The 26,216-nt window shown below is 37.7% G+C and overlaps 1 protein-coding gene across 1 annotated transcript in view; it reads right to left on the minus strand.

The window, feature by feature from the left end:
• The window catches only part of greb1l (GREB1 like retinoic acid receptor coactivator), a 47,460-nt gene extending 26,731 nt beyond the window's left edge, over positions 1–20,729 (minus strand). The window contains exons 1-14 of the mRNA XM_066681805.1: positions 20,508–20,729; positions 15,070–15,184; positions 11,936–12,095; positions 11,666–11,842; positions 10,981–11,157; positions 9,959–10,135; positions 8,813–8,938; positions 8,165–8,290; positions 7,121–7,261; positions 6,724–6,840; positions 2,438–2,578; positions 2,062–2,247; positions 1,391–1,693; positions 108–236 (exon numbers count right to left, since the gene is read on the minus strand). Of these exons, the coding sequence (XP_066537902.1) occupies positions 108–236; positions 1,391–1,693; positions 2,062–2,247; positions 2,438–2,578; positions 6,724–6,840; positions 7,121–7,261; positions 8,165–8,290; positions 8,813–8,938; positions 9,959–10,135; positions 10,981–11,157; positions 11,666–11,842; positions 11,936–12,092 (1,957 nt within the window). The 5' untranslated portion in view covers positions 12,093–12,095; positions 15,070–15,184; positions 20,508–20,729. The remainder of the gene's footprint in view (positions 1–107; positions 237–1,390; positions 1,694–2,061; positions 2,248–2,437; positions 2,579–6,723; positions 6,841–7,120; positions 7,262–8,164; positions 8,291–8,812; positions 8,939–9,958; positions 10,136–10,980; positions 11,158–11,665; positions 11,843–11,935; positions 12,096–15,069; positions 15,185–20,507) is intronic.
• Between the last annotated feature and the right edge of the window lie 5,487 nt (positions 20,730–26,216).

The raw sequence follows: 26,216 nt of genomic DNA on the forward strand, positions 1-26,216 counted from the left end.
TCATCATCTTTTCCACTTATCCATTTCAGGGTTGCGGTTAATGTAACACCATTCTTTTCAAAGTCATTTTTGTTTTAGCTTTTGCTGGTGTGTAAAGCTGTTCTGACCTAGTGAAGTCTTGTTAAAGTGAGCTGCCAGCACTGAGACTTTTCCTGTGATGAGCTCATAACTGATCTCCTTCAGAAACTCGTTTGTGGTTAGCATGCCCTCTGCTAATGATCTGGACTGGTATTTACCTGAAAAATATAAACACACATACACAAACATATAGGAGGAAGTGACAGTAAAAAGAAACACTAATTGGAAAATCTCAGTTAGCATTATGTGCTCTTAATAAAATCCCTTTCCATGGGTTGCAGGTGACGTCACTTGTATACTAGCTGCCATATTGGGTAATTACACATTATTCGCACACCTCAAAATAATAATCCTCTTTCAGATCCATCCATCCATCCATCCATCCATTATCTGTAACCGCTTATCCAATTTAGGGTCACGGGGGGTCCAGAGCCTACCTGGAATCATTGGGCGCAAGGCGGGAATACACCCTGGAGGGGATCCTCTTTCAGATATTAAAATTAAATAAATAGAAGTATGGACCTCATACCTATTTATCTGCGTAACATTTTTAAACAGAGCGCTATTGCTCCCAAATTTGACAGGGAAGTGTGTACCTTATAGCTCTCTCAGCATAATTTTCAATAAACAATGATCCATATGGTTGTACAAACTGTTATTTTATGACAAACACTGTGCCATACAGAGGTTGTATGGAAACATTTAGGATTCAGCTTCGGCCTCACTGTAGTGTGGAAACACTCACATTTTCAAAGAAAGAGAACTACTTTATTAAATTTAAGATTATACCAGACAGCCACGATAAAATATTTAGGCAGACAGCCACGATAAAATATTATCTTCCAAGAATCTGGGGGGGGGGGGGCAAAAGAAAATGTGGCTTGTGCCTGTAGTCTCTTACACACTAAAACAAAACATAAGTGAAATAACATGATAAATTTGTGTATGAACAGCTCACACAGATTCGTCACAAGAGAAAATAAATGCATTAGAGTCTAATGTGCTAACAGTTGAAATTAGCTTGTATGGCAAAAATGCTAATATGGCTAACATAGGATAAGAGTCTTTTTCGCATCTTTATTCAACACAGTGGGACCCCCTGATGCAAAGAGGTGGTGTTTTTTTTGTTGTTTTTTTTGTAAGAATCTATCCAGTACTGGGAGAGGACCTGTGCACGAGATAAATCTACCCATCTTTCCCATCTGTTTATATTAGTGCTGCACACTGAAACCAGACAATCAGTCCTCAATATAGTGGCCACAGCAAATGAATCAAGTGACTGCAACCCATGGATATGTTGAACAATGCTCACCCAGCACCAAGGTGCAGAAGCTGCAGGCTCCACTGCTGCTGCTGTGAATGATGAGGATGTAGGTGGGCAGCCGCTGTTGCTGCATAGGGGCTGTTTCGCTGAGAGACCTCAGTGTGTCTGATATACCCTCTCCCAGAGAACTGTGAGAGAATAACACCTGCACACTGCCCCCAGACACACTCGCCTCCACACGGGCCAGCCAGGGCAACTGAGATGCACACACTGGGGGTACTGGGGGTCCACACATGACTGCCCGCAACACAATCTGCTCAAATTCCTCACGAAGTGGAATCTGATCACAACCTGACAATACCCAATAGATGGTAAGAAGGAGAAAGTTATAGTAAATAAGAAAGTAAATAAATAAAGAATAATAATAATAATAAAAAATACTGATATTAATGTGACAAAATAGTTTAAATCATTGAAATTTATCATTCTCTACATACAAAACATTTAACATATATTTGTATTTGTTGAATTTTACATTTTGGGGATTTGGAAAATACATTGCACCATGTTCTGCTCTAAAATTTGCAGAAAAATAATTTAACCTCAACAGAAGTTGTTGTGACATGTATTTACTCAGAATATCAAAATGTGTTGCAACCAAAGTAACTACCAAATATTCCATAAATTTATACACATAAATGTATATGAGGTGTGTTTACCGAGACGAGCAAGGTACTGCAGGGTCAGTATGATTAGTGTTTCTGTGGACGGAAGCTGTCTGACTGTCAATCCCAAATTGGCCAAAACCTTTTCACTTAGCTGGCTGCAGTTATAACAGGTCACCAGCAGTGGGCTCACAACTACATCACTAACATTACCAAAAAAATATGGTAACATCCCCTGTCCTAGAGAGAGAGAGAGAGAGAGAGAGAGAGAGAGAGAGAGAGAGATAAACAAAGCCGAAAGCATTGAAATGAGTAGCCTTTGGTTTAGCCATATTTTTAATATCAGCATGTGTGAAATTAAGTAATACTTTTGCATATGTTATGTTTTTCAAAACAGACTAAGAAAATATATTTATAAGCTGTTTCTGACCAATGAGGATGACTGGGCGGACCCCTGAATTGTTGAGCAGATTATCAGGGATGATGACCGTTTCCCCCGCTGTGACTGGCTGAGGCTGAATGACACCTGACACTGATAGGGTCTGCTGATTGGCTAAAGACAGTAGAGGTCCTGTAATCAAAATTCAAATCAAAGACACAGTATTAGATTAATAATAACTGTTGTTGGAAGTACATGTTACTAAACTGGACCCACACAGAAGAAACAAATAAATCAGGATGCCAAATAAACATTCTTTAGGCTGAATTTTTATATATATATATATATATATATATATATATATATATATATATGAGGGAGATAGAGAGAGAGAGAGAGAGAGAGAGAGGGAGAAGAGAGAGAGAGAGAGATTGATTTTGATTTTTAACAAACATTTATTGAGCCATTTAACAGATCAAAGTCACATTACCAGCCAAATGGCCTTCACCCAACGACCAACAACAAGAGCAAACACAATAAATAATACACAACACACTTCAGAGGGACCAGAAGAGAACAAAGTCCTGATCAGCTACAACTATTAAAAATTCAACTGCAAACCTCCTGCATCATCGATTGTACACAGAGTTCCACTGACTCCCCAGGTTTCCACAAATTCATGACCGTTCCCCACTAAATCATAATACGCATGCTCCAGCTTTAACTGAGCAGCCACCAAGGCCCTGAACATCCCCACCACATCCACTAACCCCTGCCCCAGCAGCCGGTTCCTCCTCATTTTCCAAAAGGCGAGCTTCGCTGTGCCCAACAGAAAATTCAACAACACAAAAACCTGTTTACGACGGACTGTGTACTTTGGTCCAAACACAAAGAGTTGAGGGAAAAAAACATCCATGAGTCCAGGTGACAGAGAGTCTCAGTCTCATCACAGAATGGACAGCCCTCCACTACTGACGGATCAAGGGGCACCAAATGTCTGTTAGTGGCTATCGCCCCATGTATAATTCTCTACTGGAGATCTGCAATCATTTTATCAATCGGGTGCTTAAACAGTGTTCTCCAGCAGTCTTTGGGAGAAGAGGTGGCACCAAACACCTCAGTCCACTTTGTAGATCGAACTCCATCCAAAAGACTAGCCTCATGCAGGTTCAGTATGGGGCTTTCCTCCCCACTAAGTAGAAGGAGCCCAGCACTGGTGTAGCAAAGGACAAGATTAAGGTCTCATCCTCTCTCCACTCCCCCATCGCAGCAGCAACAATCAGAACTGGAAACTCATACTGATGTCCGTCTCGCCATCCAGCTGTAGCAGACGGATCACCCAGAAAATGCTGGTACGGTTGTGGCAGTGATCCCACCGTCTCCACAACAACTCAATCCAACAATCGGCGAGACCTGATTCCAGTCCTTTGGCTCAGTGTTGCTATGCCTTCACTCACAAGGTGACCCAGCTTGGTGAACCCTGCAGCCTTGAACCCCGAGAGCAGACTTGCTGAGCCCAACAGTCCTGACAGCATGAGTGAATTGAAGAACATTGGCTCCTCCAACAGCCATTCTCCAGCAGGCGTATCACATGGCCTTGAGACAGAGAACCCCCTCCATGCCTTGAACACTGACCTGTAGAAAGGAGTGAGGTTTCAGCTCCTCGTCTTTGAGTGTCATTAGGAATCAGTATTGCTCAAGTCCCATTCCTCCAGCTTGTTTGAGCAGTGTTCTTTTCACGCAAGTGAGCCACCAAACAACAGCCTCTGAGCCGCCAGCAGCCGAAACACCATCACCCTGGATCTGGTCTCCACCAGGCCCTGCCCCCCACCCCCCCCCCCCCCCCCAACCCCCCACCCCCCCCTGGGACAGGCAAGTACAGGACAGCAGAGCGGACCCAGGGTTGACCCGTTCAGAAAAAGTCCACCAGTCTTCTCTGTATGTCCTGCACTTGTAGCACGGGAGGCTGCAACACGTTAAACCTGTGCCACAAGGTGGAAGCAACTAAATTATTTGCCACCAACACTCTCCCCCTGTAGGACAACTGGGGTAACAGCCTTCGAGACAATCTAGTGCACACTCTATCCACCATGCTGTCCTAATTCTGCTTCTGAAATGTGTCCGAACATAAAAACACACCCAGCATTTTTTGGCCCTCTCTACCCCACCTCAGATTCCCAGGAAGAGTCGGAATGTCTGCCCCAGACCAGCCCACAGTGCTTCCGTTTTGTCCCAGTTCACTTTGGCAGATGAGGCCTTAGCATACAGCTCGAGTGCCCTGGACAAAACCTTAATGTCCTGACTGCTATTAATAAAAAACAGATATATCATCTGCATAGGCAGAAAGAACAATTCCTGAGCCCTGAGGTGCATTAGGAATACAAAAGCCAGCTAATCTCTTCCGCAGAGTACAGCAGAGTAGTGGTTCAATCACACATCCCTGTCTGATCCCTCTCGTCACAGAAAGAGGCAGACTCAGACCCCCACCCACCTTAACCATGCAGGATGCTCCTGTATACAGCAACCGTATCAAGTTTGAATAGGAATTTCCAAAACCAAAAGCTTTGAACGTATCTAACAAGTACCGGTGATCAACATGGTCAAATGCTTTCTCTTGGTCAAGAGAGATCAAACCCACATTCATGTCAGAGTGCTTACAAAGATCTTACTAAAAACAGATAATGTCCATAATAGTCCTCTCAGGGATGCAATAGGACTGATTCCTATGCACCACCTATGCACTAGATGTTTCTTTAACTTATTTGCTAAGCATTTGGATAAGATCTTATAATCTGTAGTTAACAGTGCGACAGGTCTCCAATTTTTCAAGCGGGACAGATCCCCCTACTTTGGCAATAAAGACAGCACAGCACGCTGACATGAACTGGGTAAGACCCCTACATCCAGTATTCACTCAACACGTCATAAAAATCAGTGGCAATACTGTCCCAAAAGTGCTTGTTAAAATCAGAAGGTAGACCATCAATGCCAGGAGAGCGCCCAGCCTTGAGCAGCCTGACTGCAACAGTGAGTTCCAGCAAAGTCAAATCAGCATCTAACTCAGCTCTAGAGTCATGTCCCAGATGAAGGAGTCCTTGTAGAAATTGGTCAGCACAGTCAGGGTCACAGGGTTCAGCGGTGTAGATCGCAGAGTAGAAATCCAATGCAAGTTTACGCATTTCCCTTCGATCGGTCGTAATCCTCCCATCTGGAAGCTGCAGACAGACCATTTGCTTCCGCTGTGACATTGTACGCTGCAGATTTAAAAAGAATGAACTTGGAGCATCCATATCTGCCAGCGCAGTGAAGCGTGAGCGCACCAAGGCCCCTTTCAACCTCTCATTCAAAAAGGACCCCAGGTCCGTCCTTTTCTGATCCAGGGCTCTCAACATAGCAGGATCATGCTGAGCAGTCACCTCGAGCAAATCCCAAAACATGGGAATTTCTTTTTTAATTAATCTGAGAACTTACATTTACGTTTCGGCATAGCTGCTCGAGATGAGGTTGGGTACATGAGCTTTGCCTGACATAAACAAGGATTACTGACGTGCAGACTGACCAATTAAATGTTTACAGAGAAGGTTATTGACCAATAACGGTAGCTCTACAGTCAGACCGTGCAATCAGAAGATTTTAGGCTACTTCACCACTCCCTCTTCTCACTCAAGCGAACCAAACGGAGTAGAGGAGGGCGTGACTAGTTTGTGAACGAAACGCTTCTCAAAATTCTATGTAAACTCTAGAAAAACAAAATCCCGGACATTTGTGAAATTCTGCCTGGACATTTTTTAAGTCTAAAAAAGAGGACATGTCCGGGTAAAAGAGGGCGTCTGGTCACCCTAGAAATAATGATCCTTGAAGAAGGAGGAGCGAATAGCGGCATGATCTGCACAAATATATCGTTTATAACAACACTGTTCTCTACCAAACGCCCGACAAAGTCCGTATCAGTGAGAAAAACCACCACTGCTTTATTCATACAACAAGCAGATACAATAACATCAAACCCCACCTGCTCTCTCACAGCGAGGAGAACCTCCTCCACCATGACACCGTCCGTCAGGTACACACCTGAAGCCATGGCGGAGGGATGACAAAGACATGTCCTCGTGGGACGCCATTCCCCCGTGAACTAAAAAACAAACTCCAAACTCGAAATCAGTTCAATATACACCAAATCATGCGAAAATGGAAGGAAAAAAGTGACCATTCAACTCTCGCCTACACCACCCTCAGCCAAACTCCCAGCATATGTGTGTGTGTGTGAGAGAGAGAGAGAGAGAGAGAGAGAAAGAGAGAAAGAGAAAGAGAGAAAGAAAATCCTATAAACTTTGGACCTGTTCCACAGGGCAAAGGACGGACCACAGGCACTGGGACAGGTGCAGCAGCAGGGGACGGTGAGAACCAGCTGCGGTGACGCTTCTTAGGAGGACCTGATGCCATGGCAGAAGATGCTGGGAAAACAGAAAAGTTTATTTGCACGAAGGAAACATACAAAGCAAATCTAATATATTCCTCTAATATGAAATCCAATATTTCCCTTGATCTTTATTCACCTATCCAGAGCCATTTAAATGTGTGTAACAACTAAATATAATATAACAACTAAAATATTTGATTATGCCCAAACCTTTGTCTTGTTTTTGCAAGATGGTGTAAGATATTCAATGAAAACTCTACAGAAAGTTGCTCCAAATTCACAAAAGTATACAGTGCTTTTAGGGTTCAGTGTACCTGGACTATCCACTTGTTCGATTGGCTGATAGCTTTGAGTAGGTGTGGCCAGTGGATTTGTGTGGGATGGGCTTAGCAGACTGGGCCGTCCTTCGATGCTCAGACCATTCGTCAGACCATTCACTCTCAATGCAGTGGGTACTGGGCACAACACACCACAACATTAAGACCTATAAACCACTTTAACTGGCAATGTACTTTTACATTTCTATGCTGTTGAATGTTTGACAAATTTTCTTTGCAAAGTTTTTTATTCCATAGTTCAACTCATTAATGCACTTCAAAGTAACAAATTGTTCTGATACGAGTTGCCTGCAAATCCAATTTATTTTGCTTCTTATCCATCATATTTGACTTAAACACTCATTTACAAATGAAATATTTTATAAATGTTATACTCCAAAAAGCTTATAGTATATAAAATATACTGACCATTGTTCATTGTTGACCATTGACTTTATACCTGACACTTTTATCCAAAGCAGCTTACAATGACCTTTAAGGGCACTACCTGGAAATTTAACTTGTGAACTCAGTGCTGGCAGTATTATCTCCACCATTTGAGCTACAGAATAAACAGCTCTCGCACAAATCAGAATGAGTTTCTGACCAATGACAGACAGCATTCTGACCAAGGTGGTCCTCCTAAGGTCAACTTTTAGTTGTGATGTTTTTGGCATTAAGCACAAGAACATAATGAATGTAATAAATCATGCTATATTTCAAAAATATAAAGAGATTACTATTCCAGGGAGGACTAAAATTAGCAGTGTTGACAGTGCTCATTTTTTACTTTTATATATGCATGGTTTTTACATATTTGGTAGTATGATTTCGTTTCTTATTGTATAACACAGTCAGAAAACACATTACTAATTTTATTAGATATTGTTTAACAAGAGTGATGAAACATGCCTGCTAATAGTATATATAAGTCACCATAACATTTAAGTTAATGTGAGTGTACTGGTGAGTACTAGTGAATGAGTATTACCTAAATGTAAAGTCAGTGTGTTTGTGTGTGTGTGTGTTGGTATATATTACCTATAGGTAAAGTCTTGGTGTGTGTTGTGCTGGCCAGAGGTTTTATAAAGTTGGATTCTGTTCCCAGTTCAGGAGTTACAACCATTCCTGATGAGGAAGTGGACGGAGCTCGTGTTGGTGGAGAGTCTGTGGAATGCAAATGTAAAGAATGATTTAGTCAATAATACCATATAATCTGAATTGTAACTGATTACCATTTTTTTTATGAAAATGTCCTAAATGAAAAAATGTATGTTAACTGTAAGAATTACAATGCGGTGTTTTCACTATTTGAATTAGACTCTACTTTAAACCTAAAATATGCAGGAGATTGCAAATGTGAGATTGGAGTCTTCAGTTGTGCTGATTTAGCGGTGTTAAAATAGTAATATTTATTTAATTATAAAATATATATAATGTAATAGCAATATAATAAATGTATGTAATCTATACTAAAAAAAAACTATTAAAAGATAATCTAAACTATAGCAACTTGATATGAATGTGACTTGTATGATTATACTTAAATTCATTCATAATTATCAAAATTTCCTTAAGAGTATATAATCATCAGGTTATTTAATGTTTGATTTATTATCGGATTATATATTTAAACAGTGTATATAGTGCATATAATGCATATTATATAATACTTGATTACACTCATACCTGAGAGGGAGAAGGAGGATGGGCTGTGGCTGTTTGTTCCTCCATTCTCTTTACTGCTGAGTGAGGATGAAGAGGATGATGAGGGTTTGGATAAAGATGCCCCAGAAAATTGCCTCGTCTTACAGTCTGATAACAGACACAATCACGTGAGCAGGAAATGTTAGTGTGCCAGCAGAAGCCTTATAATGGATTCAATACCAATAAAAATAAAAAAAATTTGTTCTCTAACATTTATCACCCAAAACATCATTATATAAAGAATGACTTTCATGTGGACATGAGTCATTTAGCTACAATGAAGTACGGTGGAAAGTGACTCTAGAATTTGCTCCAAAAAAGGAAAGAGAATTGTGGAGGTGGTTTGGTTACAAAATATCTGATGTACAAAAAAACATGTTATTATATTAGACAAAATAAGCATTTAATATTATTAATATATATTAAATGTATTTCATTTAATATAATTTATATTAATATAACATTTATTTTGTTGCAATAGTCTGTTCTTAAAATGAATGTAAGTATTTTTCATGGTGTTGTCATATCATCAACACTGTCATCATTATCGGCAAAGTACCCTGAAATATTGTGATATTAATTTAGGCCAACTATGCATATCAGTAGATGTAATCAATTTCTAACCAACAGAAAAAAATAGTCATGACAGTTCTAATTTAAAATGTAATGTGACAGATTATAAAAGTGATTCTTTGCCTGTAGTTATCTCACTTTGAGAAGTTTAATTACTTCTGAGTTTGAAGGCAACCAAGTTAATTACTTTAAAGTTGAACCTGTGCACCTTTGCCATACTTTAATTATGTTTATTCTTCCAATATTTTAGATTGAGTAACATTAATAACTGATGAATATCTGTGTATAAGATGTTCTTATTTTAAAGTACAAAATACAAAACAAAAACAAACAAAAAAAACTCTGATCTGCGGTGTTCAAATCCCTGATTCCCAGTACATGAGGCTATATGTATTTAATTATATCATTTTATATAGGATAAAACTAAAAGATGTAGTGCGGTGGCCCAGCAGAACCAAGATTGAGAACTGCTGCACTAAGCATCTAATAAATCTATCAAGAATTGAACGAATGTGCTAGTTATCTTGTATTCCCAGTATACAGCAGATTTGTTACCTTTCCAGCAGATGAGTGCTCCTTTGCAGAGCATGCCCTGAGAGTTTTTCACCAAGTAATACTTTAAGTGCTTCTGCTTCTTGGGCTGTGTGCTCAGCTTCAGGTTGATGTGGTTGGAGAATTCGGTGAAGTAACGAAAGCCTTTCTCACCACAGCCCACACAACTCCCCGAAAATCCTGCACCAACACAGGGATAACACATTAGCAGTTAGTATCGAGTAAGAATCTAGTTGATATTCAACAAACCCATGATTACATGGTTTATGGTGTCAAAAAAGGGACGAATGATATTTCAGTATTACATTTTTTATTTTGTATCTCAGTCTCACTTTCAGTTCCAAAACCTTCTCTGTGTTCTGGCCCTGTTTTGACAGGAGGGCAGGGTCTAGTCAGCCATTGGCTGCTGTAGATAAGTACATCAGCAGTAGCCAGCGAGTTTTACTTCTTTATAAACACACAAACTCTACTTTTAAAATGTAATTTCTCTGTTTTCTGCATTTTAGTTCTCAAAACATTTGGACCTTGTCATGCCATAGTCGCGTAGACCCGAATCCCACAGTTTGCGGGGTAAAAATAGCCTAAAAATATAAAGTGCTCCTCCAAAATTCATGATTTACTCTGCTATCATAACTGATTTTTCTGTACAAATGCATGAATACGGTGTTTCAGTTTCGTTTTGAGTCACATGACATCAACCCATGCTGTCTCTGGGCAGAAAAAAACAAGTCATTCAGCAAAAACATGCAGTTTTTTTTATGTTTAGATCACCAAATATAAATTAAAAAGCTTAAATAATTTTACTTTTGTGTATTCTAACCAAACAAGTATGATTACATCATATTTATTTACATCACAAAAAAGGAATAGCAAAATCCTATATAGGTAGGGTCCAAAGTCTTAAAGTGAAGAGGGACAGAAAAATGATTGGGAACAATCTTCTGCTTATTTTAACCAAGCAACAAGCAATTTCTACTGGAGGATGGATTTAGCCAATATTCTACTTATGCCCACAATAACCTTACCTAAAAGTGCATTTTTCCCATTTTCATCTGGCAGGAAACGTTTGTCTACAGCACACACAAGGATGTGTTCAGGGATGCTGGGGGATTTCGCTCCCACCAACTCAAACCCTGCTGGGACCTCTATCGACTCTGCTGCCATGGAAACCAGCCGGAGGTCCTTCCCTGCCTGACAGAAACCTGCAGAAACAAAGCAAAGGACATGACTCACCCTTACTGCATCTGATAAGAACATGAGGAAGCATGCAGCAGGTCAATTCAAGATGCTTTGCAGAAAATGGTCACCTTGCCCCCCTTTACGTAACTCTGTTAATTTGCAGTGCACTTACAAAAAATGGCAGGATTTTAACAGTAGTTATTGGTTTTCATGGATTTAAATTTCATTTTCAATCTGATAGGGTCCTAAATATTGTCTTCAGTTTTCATTGGCTAATCTAAATAATTCTGCCAAGAGATATTCTGTTTTTTTTTTTTTTTATGGAATATTCACTACTGTATAATTAATAAATCATTGTACATTCATATTACTCTTTTTTATCTTATGTGTTATTGGTGCAATTTAGTTAATATTAGCACATCTAATATTGTTCTCCATTGTTTGTTAAGGATAGAGTAAGTGCCTGGTTATGTAAATGTCAAAATGTATTATCTAAACATAAACATATTAATTTTTTTGTCTTTTTTTTACCATCTACTGTGCAGCATCCATCAGGTGGTGGTCCTTGTAGATAAGGCAGTGGTGGGCTGCTGGTGTCTGATTCAGCATCCTCATCTATGTCCTCAGGGCCATTGGATGACTGGCAATTCATAAGGACATGAGTAGCAGCATCTGACCTTAGGCTTAAATCCATTTTGGACTTAATGTCTAGAAAATAAAATAATAATAATAACAAAAGTTTGGTCAGCATTTGGCCAGCTTGATCCCTCTAATAAACGTAACGAGCTGCCGTGGTCTCACCATCTAGGTTTGTGGGGTACTGGTCAGGTTCCAGGTAAAGTTGTGTGAAAATGGGCTGTGGATCTCCAGTGCTGGAGCGCAGTGAGGCCTCAATGGAATTATGCAGTGCCTCCTCAAAACGAGCAGACTTCAACTGGCCTGCGTAGGAATTTCCCATGATCTAAAAAAACAACAAAGCACAATCACTATCAAAACACCAACAACATCAGAACACAATCAACATAACTATAGAATTTAGTTAGTTTCAAAGTGGTGACTGTCACTTTCGCTACAATTTATAAAAGTTGATGAAACATTTGTAACAGTTACTGATCATATGTCTTAAAATACTGAATAATAAGGCTAGAGTTCAAGTGGTCAGTGAAGTTACAAATTCCCCCTGGGATCTAAAAAGTATCCAAATACAACAATGACGTAAATACATTCTCAAACACCAACAATATTAGAACTGAAAAGCATCAAATTGCAAAATAAAATCCTCTTTCCTTTTCCTTGGATTATACAAACCCCTTCATGAATTATAATGAAAAACAAAGTGTGTGGGGCGGCACGGTGGCACAGCAGATAGTGTTGCAGTCCTGCTCCGGGTGACTGTCTGAGTGTGGTGTGTTCTCCCTGTGTCTGCGTGGGTTTCCTCCGGGTGACTGTCTGTGAGGAGTGTTTTGTGTTCTCCTTGTGTTTGCGTGGGATTCCTCCGGGTGACTGTCTGTGAGTAGTGTGGTGTGTTCTCCCTGTGTCTGCATGGGTTTCCTCCGGGTGACTGTCTGTGAGGAGTGTTTTGTGTTCTCCCTGTGTCTGCGTGGGTTTCCTCTGGGTGACTGTCTGTGAGGAGTGTGGTTTGTTCTCCCTGTGTCTGCGTGGATTTCCTCTGGGTGACTGTCTGTTAGGAGTGTGGTGTGTTCTCCCTGTGTCTGCGTGGGTTTCCCCTGGGTGACTGTCTGTGAGGAGTTGGTGTGTTCTCCCTGTGTCTGCATGGGTTTCCTCGAAGTGACTGTATGTAGGGAGTGTGGTGTGTTCTTCCTGTGTCTGCGTGGGTTTCCTCCGGGTGACTGTCTGTTAGGAGTGTGGTGTGTTCTCCCTGTGTCTGCGTGGGTTTCCTCCGGGTGACTGTCTGTGAGGAGTGTTTTGTGTTCTCCCTGTGTCTGCGTGGGATTCCTCCGGGTGACTGTCTGTGAGTAGTGTGGTGTGTTCTCCCTCTGTCTGTGTGGGTTTCCTCCGGGTGACTGTCTGTGAGGAGTGTTTTGTGTTCTCCCTGTGTCTGCATGGGTTTCCTCTGGGTGACTGTCTGTGAGGAGTGTGGTGTGTTCTCCCTGTGTCTGCGTGGATTTCCTCTGGGTGACTGTCTGTTAGGAGTGTGGTGTGTTCTCCCTGTGTCTGCGTGGGTTTCCTCCAGGTGACTGTCTGTGAGGAGTTGGTATGTTCTCCCTGTGTCTGCATGGGTTTCCTCGAAGTGACTGTATGTAAGGAGTGTGGTGTGTTCTTCCTGTGTCTGCGTGGGTTTCCTCCGGGTGACTGTCTGTGAGGAGTGTGGTGTGTTCTCCCTGTGTCTGCGGGGGTTTCCTCCGGGTGACTGTCTGTGAGGAGTTTGGTGTGTTTTCCCTGTGCCTGGGTGGTTCTCCCTGAGTGTCTGTCTGTGAGGAGTGTGTTCTCCCTGTGTCTGTGTGGGTTTCCTCTGGGTGCTTTCCCATGGTCCAAAAATATACATTGGTAGGTGGATTGGCAACTCAAATGTGTCCATCGATGTGTGTGTTTGTGTTGCCCTGTGTAGGACTGTCGCCCCCTCCAGGGTGTGTTCCTGCCTTGCACCCAATGATGCCGGGTAGATTCCGGTCCCACCATGACCCTGAACTGGATAAACGCTTACAGACAAAGAATGAATGAATTTAAATAATAGTTAAATAATATTTTTAACTTGTATTTAATTAAACATCAAAAGAAATCCACTTATCTTTTTCCATAACTTTAAACCTACCAGGGAATATACCTTTAACATAAACCTGAGCTGCTAATACAGTCTAACTTAGCCTAAACTAAACAAACTCAGAGGAACATGAGACTAGACGCTGCACATGCAAGGCCAGATCTGGTGTAACAGCCACCAAGTTGGTTTTAGTTGTTCTATTCAAGGACAAAATCTTGTAGACACCCATCCCAAGAATCATTCATGGCCAAGGACAACCAGCCAGCTTTCAACATGTACTGACTGATCCAAAATAACTAAATACTCTTTGCAAGGACTAACTTGACCAAACTATGTTTATTCATCATTAGCGGCTTTAGCCTCTTTGATTGATTCAGCAAAATTCTTAAAGGCTAACCCTGAATATAGGTTTGTTATGAAAAATCTAGATGTTATTTGCATTATTTGTTCATGTTCATTCATCATTAGCAACTTCAGGGTTTTTGTTTTTTTATATAATTTTTTATATAAAATATTCAAATATATTTTTTATATGTTGTATGTATATCTTTTAACCTAAATAACAATATTAGCCCTACACCTTGAAAGAATGAATGAAGTTTAATTTATTATTTTGCTTAACATGTTTTCCTTTCTAGCTGTGAGGCTGGAACGTATTTAGTAGGATATAGTATATAGTAGGATAGTATCAGTAAAAACAGCAGTATGACTGAAAACTTCAAAAGAGTACATGATGTCCCTAAACATTTAATGGTAATAGAAAATACATACATACAATAAATGATGACTGGATTAGGAACACATACCTTGTATCCACATTCAGGGTCCATTTCATCAGCTTCACTTACCATAGAGGGGCACTTTGTAGTTCTACAATTACCAATTACAGACTGTGGTCCACCTGTTTCTCTGCATATTTCCTTGTCTCTATTTCATGCTTTCATTCTCAACACTGCAGTGACATTGTGGTTGTGATGTGTTAGTGTGTGTTGTGCTGGTAGATGTTGATCAAACACAGCAGGACTGCTAGATTTTTAAAAGCACTCGACTGAGAACAGTCCACCAAACAAATATATCCAACAAACAGAGTCCTGTAGATGACCTACACAAACACTGCTGCAACAGATGAGCTACTCCTTCAAATTTTACAATGGACAATGAGTGTAGATGCAAGGTTCAGAATGATCGTGTGCAGACTAAAATGTTATAGTACCTCTGTGCGTTCTTCCTCAGGTGTAAAGGAACTGTATCACCATTTCTCCATCACAGGTTAGAGATGGATGGCAAACTATATGCAGGTTGCCATCACCAACACACTTTTCCTTCACCTGCCAAGTTAAAAACACTTCCTTTTAAACTCCAAAATATAAAATATGGGTCTTTAAAAAAGAACCTTTAATGATCTTCACAATCATATTTAATTTAAAGTTTTTAAAAAGAACCTTCCAACTGGCATAGAACATTGACCTTAGATGGAAGGAAAACATCTCATTATTGGTACAAATAATTTCATTAAATAATCAATTATACATCTATTAAAAACAAAACATGCACCATTTTCTTCCCCCATAACAAAATCTTTCTGTTTCTCCAATGTTTATAGTCATGTATATGCTATAATTTGCAACATGTCTGATACTTCATATACTTTGTTCCAAATTTCTTTATTTATTCAATTATCCAAGACATGTCTGACTCACTGAACATTTCAAAGTATTTAGTACAGATACAAGCACTGATATCTATCTTAAAGGCTGTAATTCATCTGTTTCTTTTAATAGAGAACAGTGTCATACACTGTCAGAAACCACACAATCAAGGCAATGACACAGTACGAGGCAAGCGTTTCATTATTTAAGCCTTTAGTTATTCATTCATTCATTCATTATCTGTAACCGCTTATCCAGTTCAGGGTCGCGGTGGGTCCAGAGCCTACTTGGAATCATTTGGTGCAAGGCAGGAATACATCCTGGAGAGGACGCCTGTCTTTCACATGGCAACACAGACACACAGATACATATTCACTCACACCTATGGACACTTTTGAGTCGCCAATCCACCTACCAACGTGTGTTTTTGGACTGTGGGAGGAAACCGGAGCACCCGGAGGAAACCCACACGGACACAGGGAGAACACACCAACTGCTCACAGACAGTCACCCGAAGCGGGAATCGAACCCACAACCTCCAGGCCTCTGGAGCTGTGTGACTGCGACACTACCTGCTGCGCCACCTACGTTTAGCTACGTTAACCTCTAAGACTCAAGCTAATTTATCAAACGTTAGACATCAAACATGCTACATTTAGAATAAATACTGGCTAACTATTATATCTAGTGTAAATGGCAATGTTTGTAGAACTATTGCTTTAAAATTATTGTGTGTTTTACAGAAGCTGATAGTATTTGATGGACCTAGTTGAGTAGATGTTGTAGCAGACTGTAGGGCACTTTAGCATGTGTAACAGTGAACTGATAAGGATGATGAATGGAGCTTCATGATGCCGAAGGCAACAGAGCCCATTTGTTAAAATTCTCCAGTAACACACCTACATGCTTGATTTACACATACATTACAGACTAATGCACACTAAATACAGAAAAACTCCAGGGTTGCAGAGGTTTTTCCCCTTTTAATATTAAATTAATAGTAATGCTTACAGTTAGTATCTTATCTGTTAAAGTATTAAGCAGAATATATTAAGAGAAATCAGTACATCTTTTTCAGTGCATACGCACATTGTCTACTAACCCACAAACTGTTAGAAACTGTACGGAGAGGAATACATATACTGAACGTAAAAATGGAAAAAATAAATGATGAGAGAAAGAGAAAGAAAAAAATGGCTAAAAACCAGAGCTTCTGCTCCTCGCTCCTTACTGCTGGGCTCTCACGATGAACTGAGGGGTGGCTCATTCTCAATTAAAAGAACATGCACTAAAACATGCCATTGTGAACAGGGCTGTTTAGACAGGGTAAGAATGGTGCTGTGCTGTTTGATCCTAGTGGTATTTTTTCCAAAGCATGTCACAAGAATTTCATTAAGACCCCAGGGAAATGTATGGACAAGGGGCTATATATGACCCTTTTAATGTCCAACCAGGTTACTGCAAACATTAAACTCAGTTGGTAAAACTAAAATTTTATTCTATTTTATTGATTTTTTCAGTCTGTCAAGGGATTTTTTTCATTATTCAAAAATTCATCAATAAAGGTCATTCCACTTGAAAATTATTCTTAATTTTAATACATTCCCCAATATTAGTATACACCAATCCACAGTAACATTATGACCACCTTGTTTAACACTCACTGTCCATTCCTTTGAATCCACTGACCACACAGGAGCACTTTGTTGTTCTACAATTACACACATTATTCCATCTGTTGCACTGCATACATTGTTTGCCCCATTTAATCCGGTTACCCCAATACCATCACAGAGCAGGTATTATTTGGCTGATGAATCATTCTCTGTCACAGCAGTGCTGCAGATGTTTTTAAACCACTCAGCGTCACTGCTAAACTGAGAATTGTGAACCAACTTAAAATATCCAGCCAAAAGCATCCTGTGGGTAGCATCCAGTGACCATAGATGAAGGACTAGAGTATGACCAACACAGAGTGTACAACAACAGATGAGCTACTGTCTCTGACTTTACATCTACAAGGTGGATGTGTAAAAGGTAAGAACATTTGAAAATAAAACAAAGAAGGTGTTCTCCAAAAAAATAGACTGGCCACCCAAACGTGAACATATTAATTATTTTATTTTAATTATTAAAATAAAAAGAGTTAACAGATCTTATCTAAGGAATGCTCTTTGTCACATTTAAACTCAAAATATATATATACACATTTTCACATTGTCCTATTTTAATTTAGTAATCACATGTATGCAGCTCAGATTTTAACATATATATATATATATATATATATATATATATATATATATATATATATATATATATATGTTTTATTTTTTAGAATTTCAAATACTGAGTAAAAAAAAGAATATTCATTGAAAATCTACAAAAACGAGTTTTGCATATGTATATTGTGGCTGTTCAAATAAGAACATTTTTCTTGGAGATTTCATGGTAAAATGGACCAATAAAAATGCTCCAAAATAATTTGACAAAATAACTTTCCTCTGAAAGATAAGAAGGCTTTTTCATTTTCACTATTTTAGAGATACATGTTTTTCTTTGGACAGCGACCATACATTCAAGAGCTTAATCTATGGCATGGCCATAGGCTTCCTTGTAAATACACAGCATTTTGAATATATGTCCCTCCCTGCCTTCAGGACAAAGAGTGGTCCAGTCTGACTAGTAATGACATTTAAACAAGTCTTCAATAAAAAAACAACAACAACACATACTCCTCTACACAAAGCCTATAGCTACAGAGCTGTTATCTGCCTCAGTTTCAGTCCCCTGTATGCCACACATTCCTGTGTTTTTCCCTCCTCTAACACACCTAATTCAAATCATCAGGTAATTACTAGCCTTTCAGCAGCTGAATTATCTGTGTTATTAGAGGGTGTAAATCAATGACCTAAGTAGAGGTGAGTTTAATCATTTTATTTAAGAAATAATGTAATGTCTTGAAACATTTTTGAAAATTACATTGTGATTGCAGCTCTCTGGGAAACGATGGAGACATATTGCATTCCACATTTCAGGATGATTTGAATCAGAAACACTCTTTTGCTTCATAAATTCTAGATAATAGTGGGAATTAGTTTTTATTTTTAAAACAGCAGAGGATTTTTTTTTTATCATAATTGGCAATAATATATGTATTCTAATGTTATTTAATGTATCTGAGTACATTTAAATCCAGGCATCCCAACCCCATTATACATACATATAATACCTTGTATATAGATAGAATTTATATTATTTCATTTGAAAATGCAAAAATTAGCTTATTGAAAAATAAAGAAAGTATTCTCTTTCACCTGTAAAGTGACCATTTTTGGAAATATGTGAATTTTCAATTTAAAATAGGTCAATGCAAAACAATATATATAAAGTTAACTCCAATATTACACAAGCAGGAGAAATATCACAAAAGCCTGTTTCAAAATACAGGTCATAGGTCCACCTGCAATGTTTTAAAAATACTTATAATAAAATACTAGAGCATAATTGTAATGCTTCAAAATAACAAAAGAATAAAGGAGACAAAACACTCTCCATCAGACATAATATCCAGAATCTCACAATTTTACCTTGAACTTAGCACATACATTTCAACAGCTATTAACAACAAAGGATAAAAGAACTTCTGATGTTACATTTAGATTCTTGACCTACCTGACCTTTGCTTGGCTGGGTGTTTCTAAAACAGGTACAAAATGGTTACATGCAATGTTTCTTGAACAAGAATGCATTGGTAATGGTTGACACTGGTTTAAATTAATGAAAATATATTGAAAATCCAGTAGAATTATTAGAAACATCCTTGCATTAAAAATGTGTTTTGTCATCTACTATCAGTTGGCCTTTTACTTTTTTACTTTCACATTGTGAAATTAAATGTGTGATTCACATTGTCCTATTTTAATTTAGTAATCACATGTATGCAGCTCAGATTTTAACAAATATCATATAAGTTCAACTTTGCAAAAAAAAGAGTGAAAACATTTCAAAATGGCATGTCCCAGCTAAAGAATACAAATCACCTATTTATGACTTCTCACAGGGGAGTTACAAAGCCACATGGCAAAAACTTCACATAAGGTCTGTGAGCCTATTAACATGAGCACTGAAAGAAAACTTGAATGACTTGCTAGATCTAACCAGGCAAGTAAGCCCACAAAATTAAAAAACAGTGTAAACAAATATATCCACCAAACAAGAAAAGTAAATGCAATCCGAACCTCAGACATAAAAAATGTTAATATAAAATCAGGACAGATGCAAAACAAGTCAACTAATTTCTAATAAAATTCAAATATTATTGTTCAGTAGTAGATTAAAAAGAAAGCTAAAATTAAGTACTGAAACAATATTTGAAAGTCTTAGATTGCGACAGGAAAAGACACAATAAATTAAGTGAATAAAATGAATAAATCCAGTAACATAAAGCAATGCAACTCAGTTAGCATTTAAAAAGAATTCATACCAAAGACAACTTGGTTTGTCTTGTAATTTCTAAATCTTACAAACTTGCCTTCATATTTAAAAGATAGAACATTTATTTTATATTTAAAATAAAAAGAAAAGGAATTTATTTTTTGAAATCTGTTTATTTTTTGGATCTAATTTAATTTGGTCTAAAATCCTTTTAAACAACAAAAGGTTCTATTTTGAACAACATTAATTCCTTACTTTCATAACTGCACAAGAGTTTAGACTCTAGTTACTGATTAATAAGTGAAGTCTAGGCTTGCTTGAATGACAAACTTACAAAATTTCATACAAGTTCAAGATTTAATTGTGGAAGAAAATTTAAAAGATCGTTTTGCTTTGTTTTTTAATATAATATTTCACCTCTAATGACCTGAGAAAAGATATGTTACGATCTCAGGCTAAAATAAAATAGTTCAATGACCTAGGAAAAAAGGTTCAAGCTACATTATAGGTGTTAAAATGCCAAAGCCATCAGCACCACATAAGCAAGTGACTTAACATCACATACCTTTAATACTCTGCCATGGTGTGGAGTGGAACTCTACAAGCCCCAGGAAAAAGACCCTCAGAATTTCACAGAAAAAGGAAGAAAAATCCAGAATGGTCACACATAAATGTCCATTGCTGAAAGTAGTGTCCTTCATAAAGAAAATAATAAATAAATTTAAAGAAATGTGAAAAATGAATGTAGTCCAAGCAAGAGTAGATTGTATTAGCTGTGTTTCTAGCTTAATCTCCAAAACTCAAATCCACTCCTCATGGCCACTGTTTCTGTCTGAGTGTAACATTATCTCTCTCTCTCTCTCTCTCTCTCTCCCACACACAAACACAAAAAAAACCCTTCCCCCATGTATGCACACACACAAACCCCTGTCTCCTCCCTCTTTTTGGCCATTTGGGCATTCCCATGAGACTCATTCATCTAAGGCCTTGCTGACCCCCGAGGTGACAGATGCTCCTGCGTGTGTGTGTGTGTGTGTGTGTGTGTGTGTGAGGGGGATGGTATTTGTGGTTGATACTCTCAAGACAACCAGTATCATCCAACACACACATACATGTGCCTTGTATGCCAGTCAAAATATGTATTAATTCCCCTTATGGGATTGTTGACGAATTTGTATTGATGCCATCTGACAGCATAAAGCAATATTAATCTTACAGTTGCAGGCAAATAATGTGTTAAGAGTCTTGTCCAAGAGAAAGACTCTGGAATCTAGCAGCTGTGTTATTTGAAGAACCAGTTGTTATTTATTATTTATTTATTGGATGTATTGTCCATTGGAATTTTCTCCATATAACTCCATGTTATTTAAAAACATTAACATAACACCCTAAGCTGCAGGTTAATTATTCAGTTATTAATTGTAAATTATATTATTTAGTGTTTACTATTACAAGTGTGTGTGTGTGTGTGTGCGTATGTGTTAGAGGGAGAGAGAGAGAGAGAGAGTGTGTGTGTGTGTGCGTGTACACAAGGCAAGGGCAAGAGAAAAATTGCCAAGGTCTGACCCTGCATTCCTTCCCAAGTGTCCTCAGTTTGCCATGGGTTTTGTCTAATCATCAAACTGGGCCCCAATAAAACTGGGAGTGGTCAGACTGAAGGTGAGAGGTCATGTTAGACTTTTTTCTGTCCTGCAAAATCCCATCTGCGATTGACCAGCCAGCATCTCTGGTGTAATGATGACCAAAGTGTCTTAAATGTAGGCAGTATATTTAATAAACATCATTATTATTAAGTTGCTGAATAAATATTTGTTAATTCTATGTCTTAGAAAATATGCCTGGATAATCATTAGAGAAGTATAACACTATAGTCAAGGATGCAGTAAAATTAATTCAATGGAGACAACTGAGCAAGATAGCCTCAGCTAAGCACCTAAGTCTAATGTCAGAAATGATTTATTATCTGAAAATGATTTCTCAGTGCAATTTTCTGATTACATTAGATAGAAAATTTTACTTCCTATTAAATGATGGTTTGGCTAAACCTTGTGTCTTCAAGTTACAAAAAACTGATAGCTAACAAGCAATGAAAGCTAATAGCTAACAATTAGCATTGTGTAATTGTGGGTACATAAATCATAACACTTGTTATTTATGCTTCCATTAGTTCCTGGTTATACTATGATTGACTGTTAGCAACATTAGCCTTAGAATTTGTGCCCAGCTAAAGAAGCAAATTTCAGTAACTAAATTATCTCTAATATGTTGTTTGCAAAACTAAAATTTCAGTAACTAAATTATCTCTAATATGTTGTTGGCAAAACTAGTGAGAGAGAGAGAGAGAGAGAGAGAGAGAGAGACTATGATAAAACAACATTCTCATGTTGAATCACAGTACATCCTTCAGAGTTTGGAATGGACCTGGATGGATGGCAGATAATCTTTTCCTGTTAGAAATAGGCAACCCTGAGGAAATAAAGACAGGACACATGTTTAAAACACAAACATAAACACAGGAGGATCAGGTTGCTCCATGCTTCAAGAAGCTTTTCCAACAACCTCCCAACCCACTGAACTCTAATGACAAAATACTGTGACTCATGAATTGACCCTTTTTTTAAGCAAGCACAGAGAAGTGTTCTTCCATTTTTCTGCAAGAAATATCCAAAATGTAATGACCACAAGCATTTGACATAGTGGTTATTACAGTTTAATGTCAATACAGAAAAATATACAAATCTGGAAATAGGATATTTGGTTTAATTCTATATTTGTATTAGTTTGTTTTCCAGAATAAAAGTCTTTGTGAATTTAAAATCTGTTTGAGGAGATAAGAAATTATTCATATCCTGTTCACAGGCCAGTAATCTGAGTGGTCTACAGTCAGTAGTGTGTCAAACTTTTTAATCCAGTGGTCCGATATTTTAATTTGTTAGAATATAAACCAATAATAATAAAACAAACTCACAAGAACATTTTAATTTCCACCAAGATTAATTTTCATATAACATCAGTTCAAGTCAATTAAAATACTGATAAAAGACTAAGTAAATATTTCACAGTTAATCTGTTTATAGCTAAAGACACTATCTTTTTATGTTATCTTTTTGTATCTCTAAGGACAGGCCTGGTGCTATCATATGACTTCGGAGGACAAAATGCATACACTAGCCTGGCCAATTCAGATTTAATCAGCACAGCCTGAGTGCTGTTTTGACTGTGGCTCCAAACAGACAGTGAAGCTTCAGTTAATAATCACCAATGGCCTTGTTCATGGAACAAAAGATTACTAGAGCTCTCTACTAGAGAGAGAGAGAGAGAGAGAGAGAGAGAGAGAGAATTTCTCTTTAATTCCTATTAGTATTGGACATTTTTTGTTGCTTTGACAACAGAAGGTAATTACAGTGGCACTAACAACATTCTAAAATTAATGAGAGAAAGAGAGGTGTGAAAGTGAGAGAGGAAAAGAGAGAGAGAGAGAGAGAGAGAGAGAGAAAGAGAGAGCACCCTAGTTATCTTTGCTCTGTGTCTGTTTATTTCCAGAGCACATAATGAAATAAAGCCTTCAACACATTAAACATGTAGAACCAAAACCATCTAATCACAGAAAGTACTTGTACTCTTTATGTTACTTAAAATATTTCTCAGAAATGTTCAGCTGGCTTAATACCATGCAGAACATAAGACAAATTAGACACAAAATGGGGGGGGGGCACTTTTAATTAACCTGATGTTAAGGTGACCTCTTTCAAGTTAATACAATGTTCTCACTTTCCCAAGAAAAACATGCATTTAAAAAACAGTAACTCCTTTTTAACTTCAATGGAAGTCAGTGTAATAAATATTTCAATTGGTGCATTCAGCATTAAATGTTCACACAGTGTGAAAATCCACAAAAATGGAGATAATTTTTTTTTCTTTGGACAGCAATTATATATCGGTTCGACATAAAGCTCCTGTTGCCAATCAAGCAAAGCATGGTTTTGTCCAGTGTTTTCTAAGACTGCCAAACACTCACTTTAAATAAACAAGCAAATGCAGGCCAGTTGGTTTAAATCAAGCTGTATTGTTTTTCTCACCCTGGCACAAAATTGCTGAATTGCTGTGTGGCAGGCAGCTTGCACAATGACTCTGCAACCCCCGCCCGGCTTCCATTAGGCCTTCAGGCTCATTAATGCTGTCATTCCAGCTCATCTGGAAGCATTGTCCCCACACTACTCCCCAGCTAATCTCGAATTCTTCCTTCCACATCCCATTCGGACCACCCATTGGCCATTTATATGCGAACACTGCTGAACCAGCAAAAGGCTGGTCACTGGACTGACATGAAACCTGCAGAATTTGGGGTAAAAAAAAAAAAAAAAAACTAGGCCTAAAATCTAAAGCATCTAGGTATCTAAAGCCCTGACAATGACATTTTAATCTTAAATCTGAGATCTTCAAACCAATATCTGAGATTTAAAAAGATAAAAAAAAAACAGATCTAAAACCACACATAATCTAAAAACAAAAAAGTCAACACTGTAATATTTAAAAACATTAGGTTTGTTGAAATATAAAAACCTGAGTGTTAATAGTGTAAACATCTTAAAGCTCTAATTAGCTCTAAAAACAAAAGTTGTAAAATTAAAAGCTAATCTGTAGGATTTGGTGAGAACAGATTAGGATCTACTAAATAAATATACAGTATATCAGTGTACACTGGGCTATTTTAGCTGGAACTGTGTCAAGTTGAATATGTCTTGTCAAAATTCATCTAGCTGAACAAAACAAGTGTAGCTGCTGTGGAGAAAGCAGGAGGTTGGGTGAGTGATTTATTTAACTTCAGCACTCTTACAGCTCAAAGGCTTTTCGGGAAGAGAGACAGGAGGTAGAGAGAAGTTTCCTTTTGCCAAAAAGAGACTTTCTATAACAACAAAGGAATCACTCAGTTAGCTGACCAGCCTGCTGTCCATCAAACATCCCTTCCCAAGCCTTTTGACTCACAAAAAGAACTGTAAGGGGCCTATGTAAGGCATATATATATATATATATATATATATATATATATATATACTTTGTTGTCTACGTATTAGATACGTCAATCTAAACTCTAAATTCTGATATGTAATTTTAACATTAAATAAACATTTTCACACATAATACAAAAATATTATATGTTAATAGCTCTTTTCCGTATCACTTCTGCCAACCTAAATTCTCTTACCACCAACTCTTAGAACAAACTTCAGGTAACAAGCCCTGTAAAAGTATCCTTAAAATGATTATAAAAATGGATGCAGATTTTCTACAATTTCAGGAATAATTTATGTGTTTTAAACATGTCTACTTTGTTCCTTTTGAGTTACAAAGCCAATGTACTAAGATTTGCAGTCGTGTTTCAGCAACTAAATACACATAAAAAAACATTTCCATTTGTGCAAATTTTACAAACCATAAAAAACTTTTATTTATGTGTATCTAGTTGTTTAATTCTCAGCTTCAAATTTCAGTGAATTTGTGAATTTAGTTTCACAAGTACGAAAAGCTTCTATTGTCCTGGCCCCTTTCATTTTAGGTGGAATGAAAAATAAGATTTTCACAGAGAACACAGAAAATCTACCACTGTATTTGAAAGTCGGCTACTTCAAATGTGTAGGTTTATGTGCCCGATTGGCAAGCGGTGTACATAGCGGTGTTTGGTGTGAACATGGGTTTAGATAATAGTTTAAATCCGTAATTTCTCTGTGTTGTTAAACAATATCCAAATATTCAAAGTCCAAAGTCTTTTTTCATGTATGTAGATACCCTTTATTGTGGTACAGGATTATTGATAAATAATGCAAAAGTTGTCTGTTGTCTGTTTTGTTTTGTTTTATTATCAGTTATTATTATATTTCTCCTTGGTTACAATGATATTAATGTTATATATAGCTACAATTCTACAATTAACTGATATTTGTTTAATAATAACTGATATTCTATGGACATTTTAAGTGGTAATGCTAATTATTCCTTTTTGGTTTGATTTTTTTTTTTTTTGATGAAAGCAACAATATTATGTTTAATGTTATGTTTTGTGCCAGTAATTAATTTAGCATGAAATATTCTAAAAAATTAAAAATTAACTAAATGTATGAACATACTTGTGCATTTTCTTTCCTTTGTTATGATTAACATAATGAAAAAAAACTAAACTAGAGAGTGCAGAATCTGTGTGTTGTGGTGGCTGCAATATTTAATGCCAATTGTATAAAGAGACACACACTTCAAACTAGGCGTGGGCGATACGGCC

This window comes from Hoplias malabaricus, chromosome 9 (genome assembly GCF_029633855.1).
Source record: "Hoplias malabaricus isolate fHopMal1 chromosome 9, fHopMal1.hap1, whole genome shotgun sequence".
Lineage (NCBI taxonomy): Eukaryota > Metazoa > Chordata > Actinopteri > Characiformes > Erythrinidae > Hoplias > Hoplias malabaricus.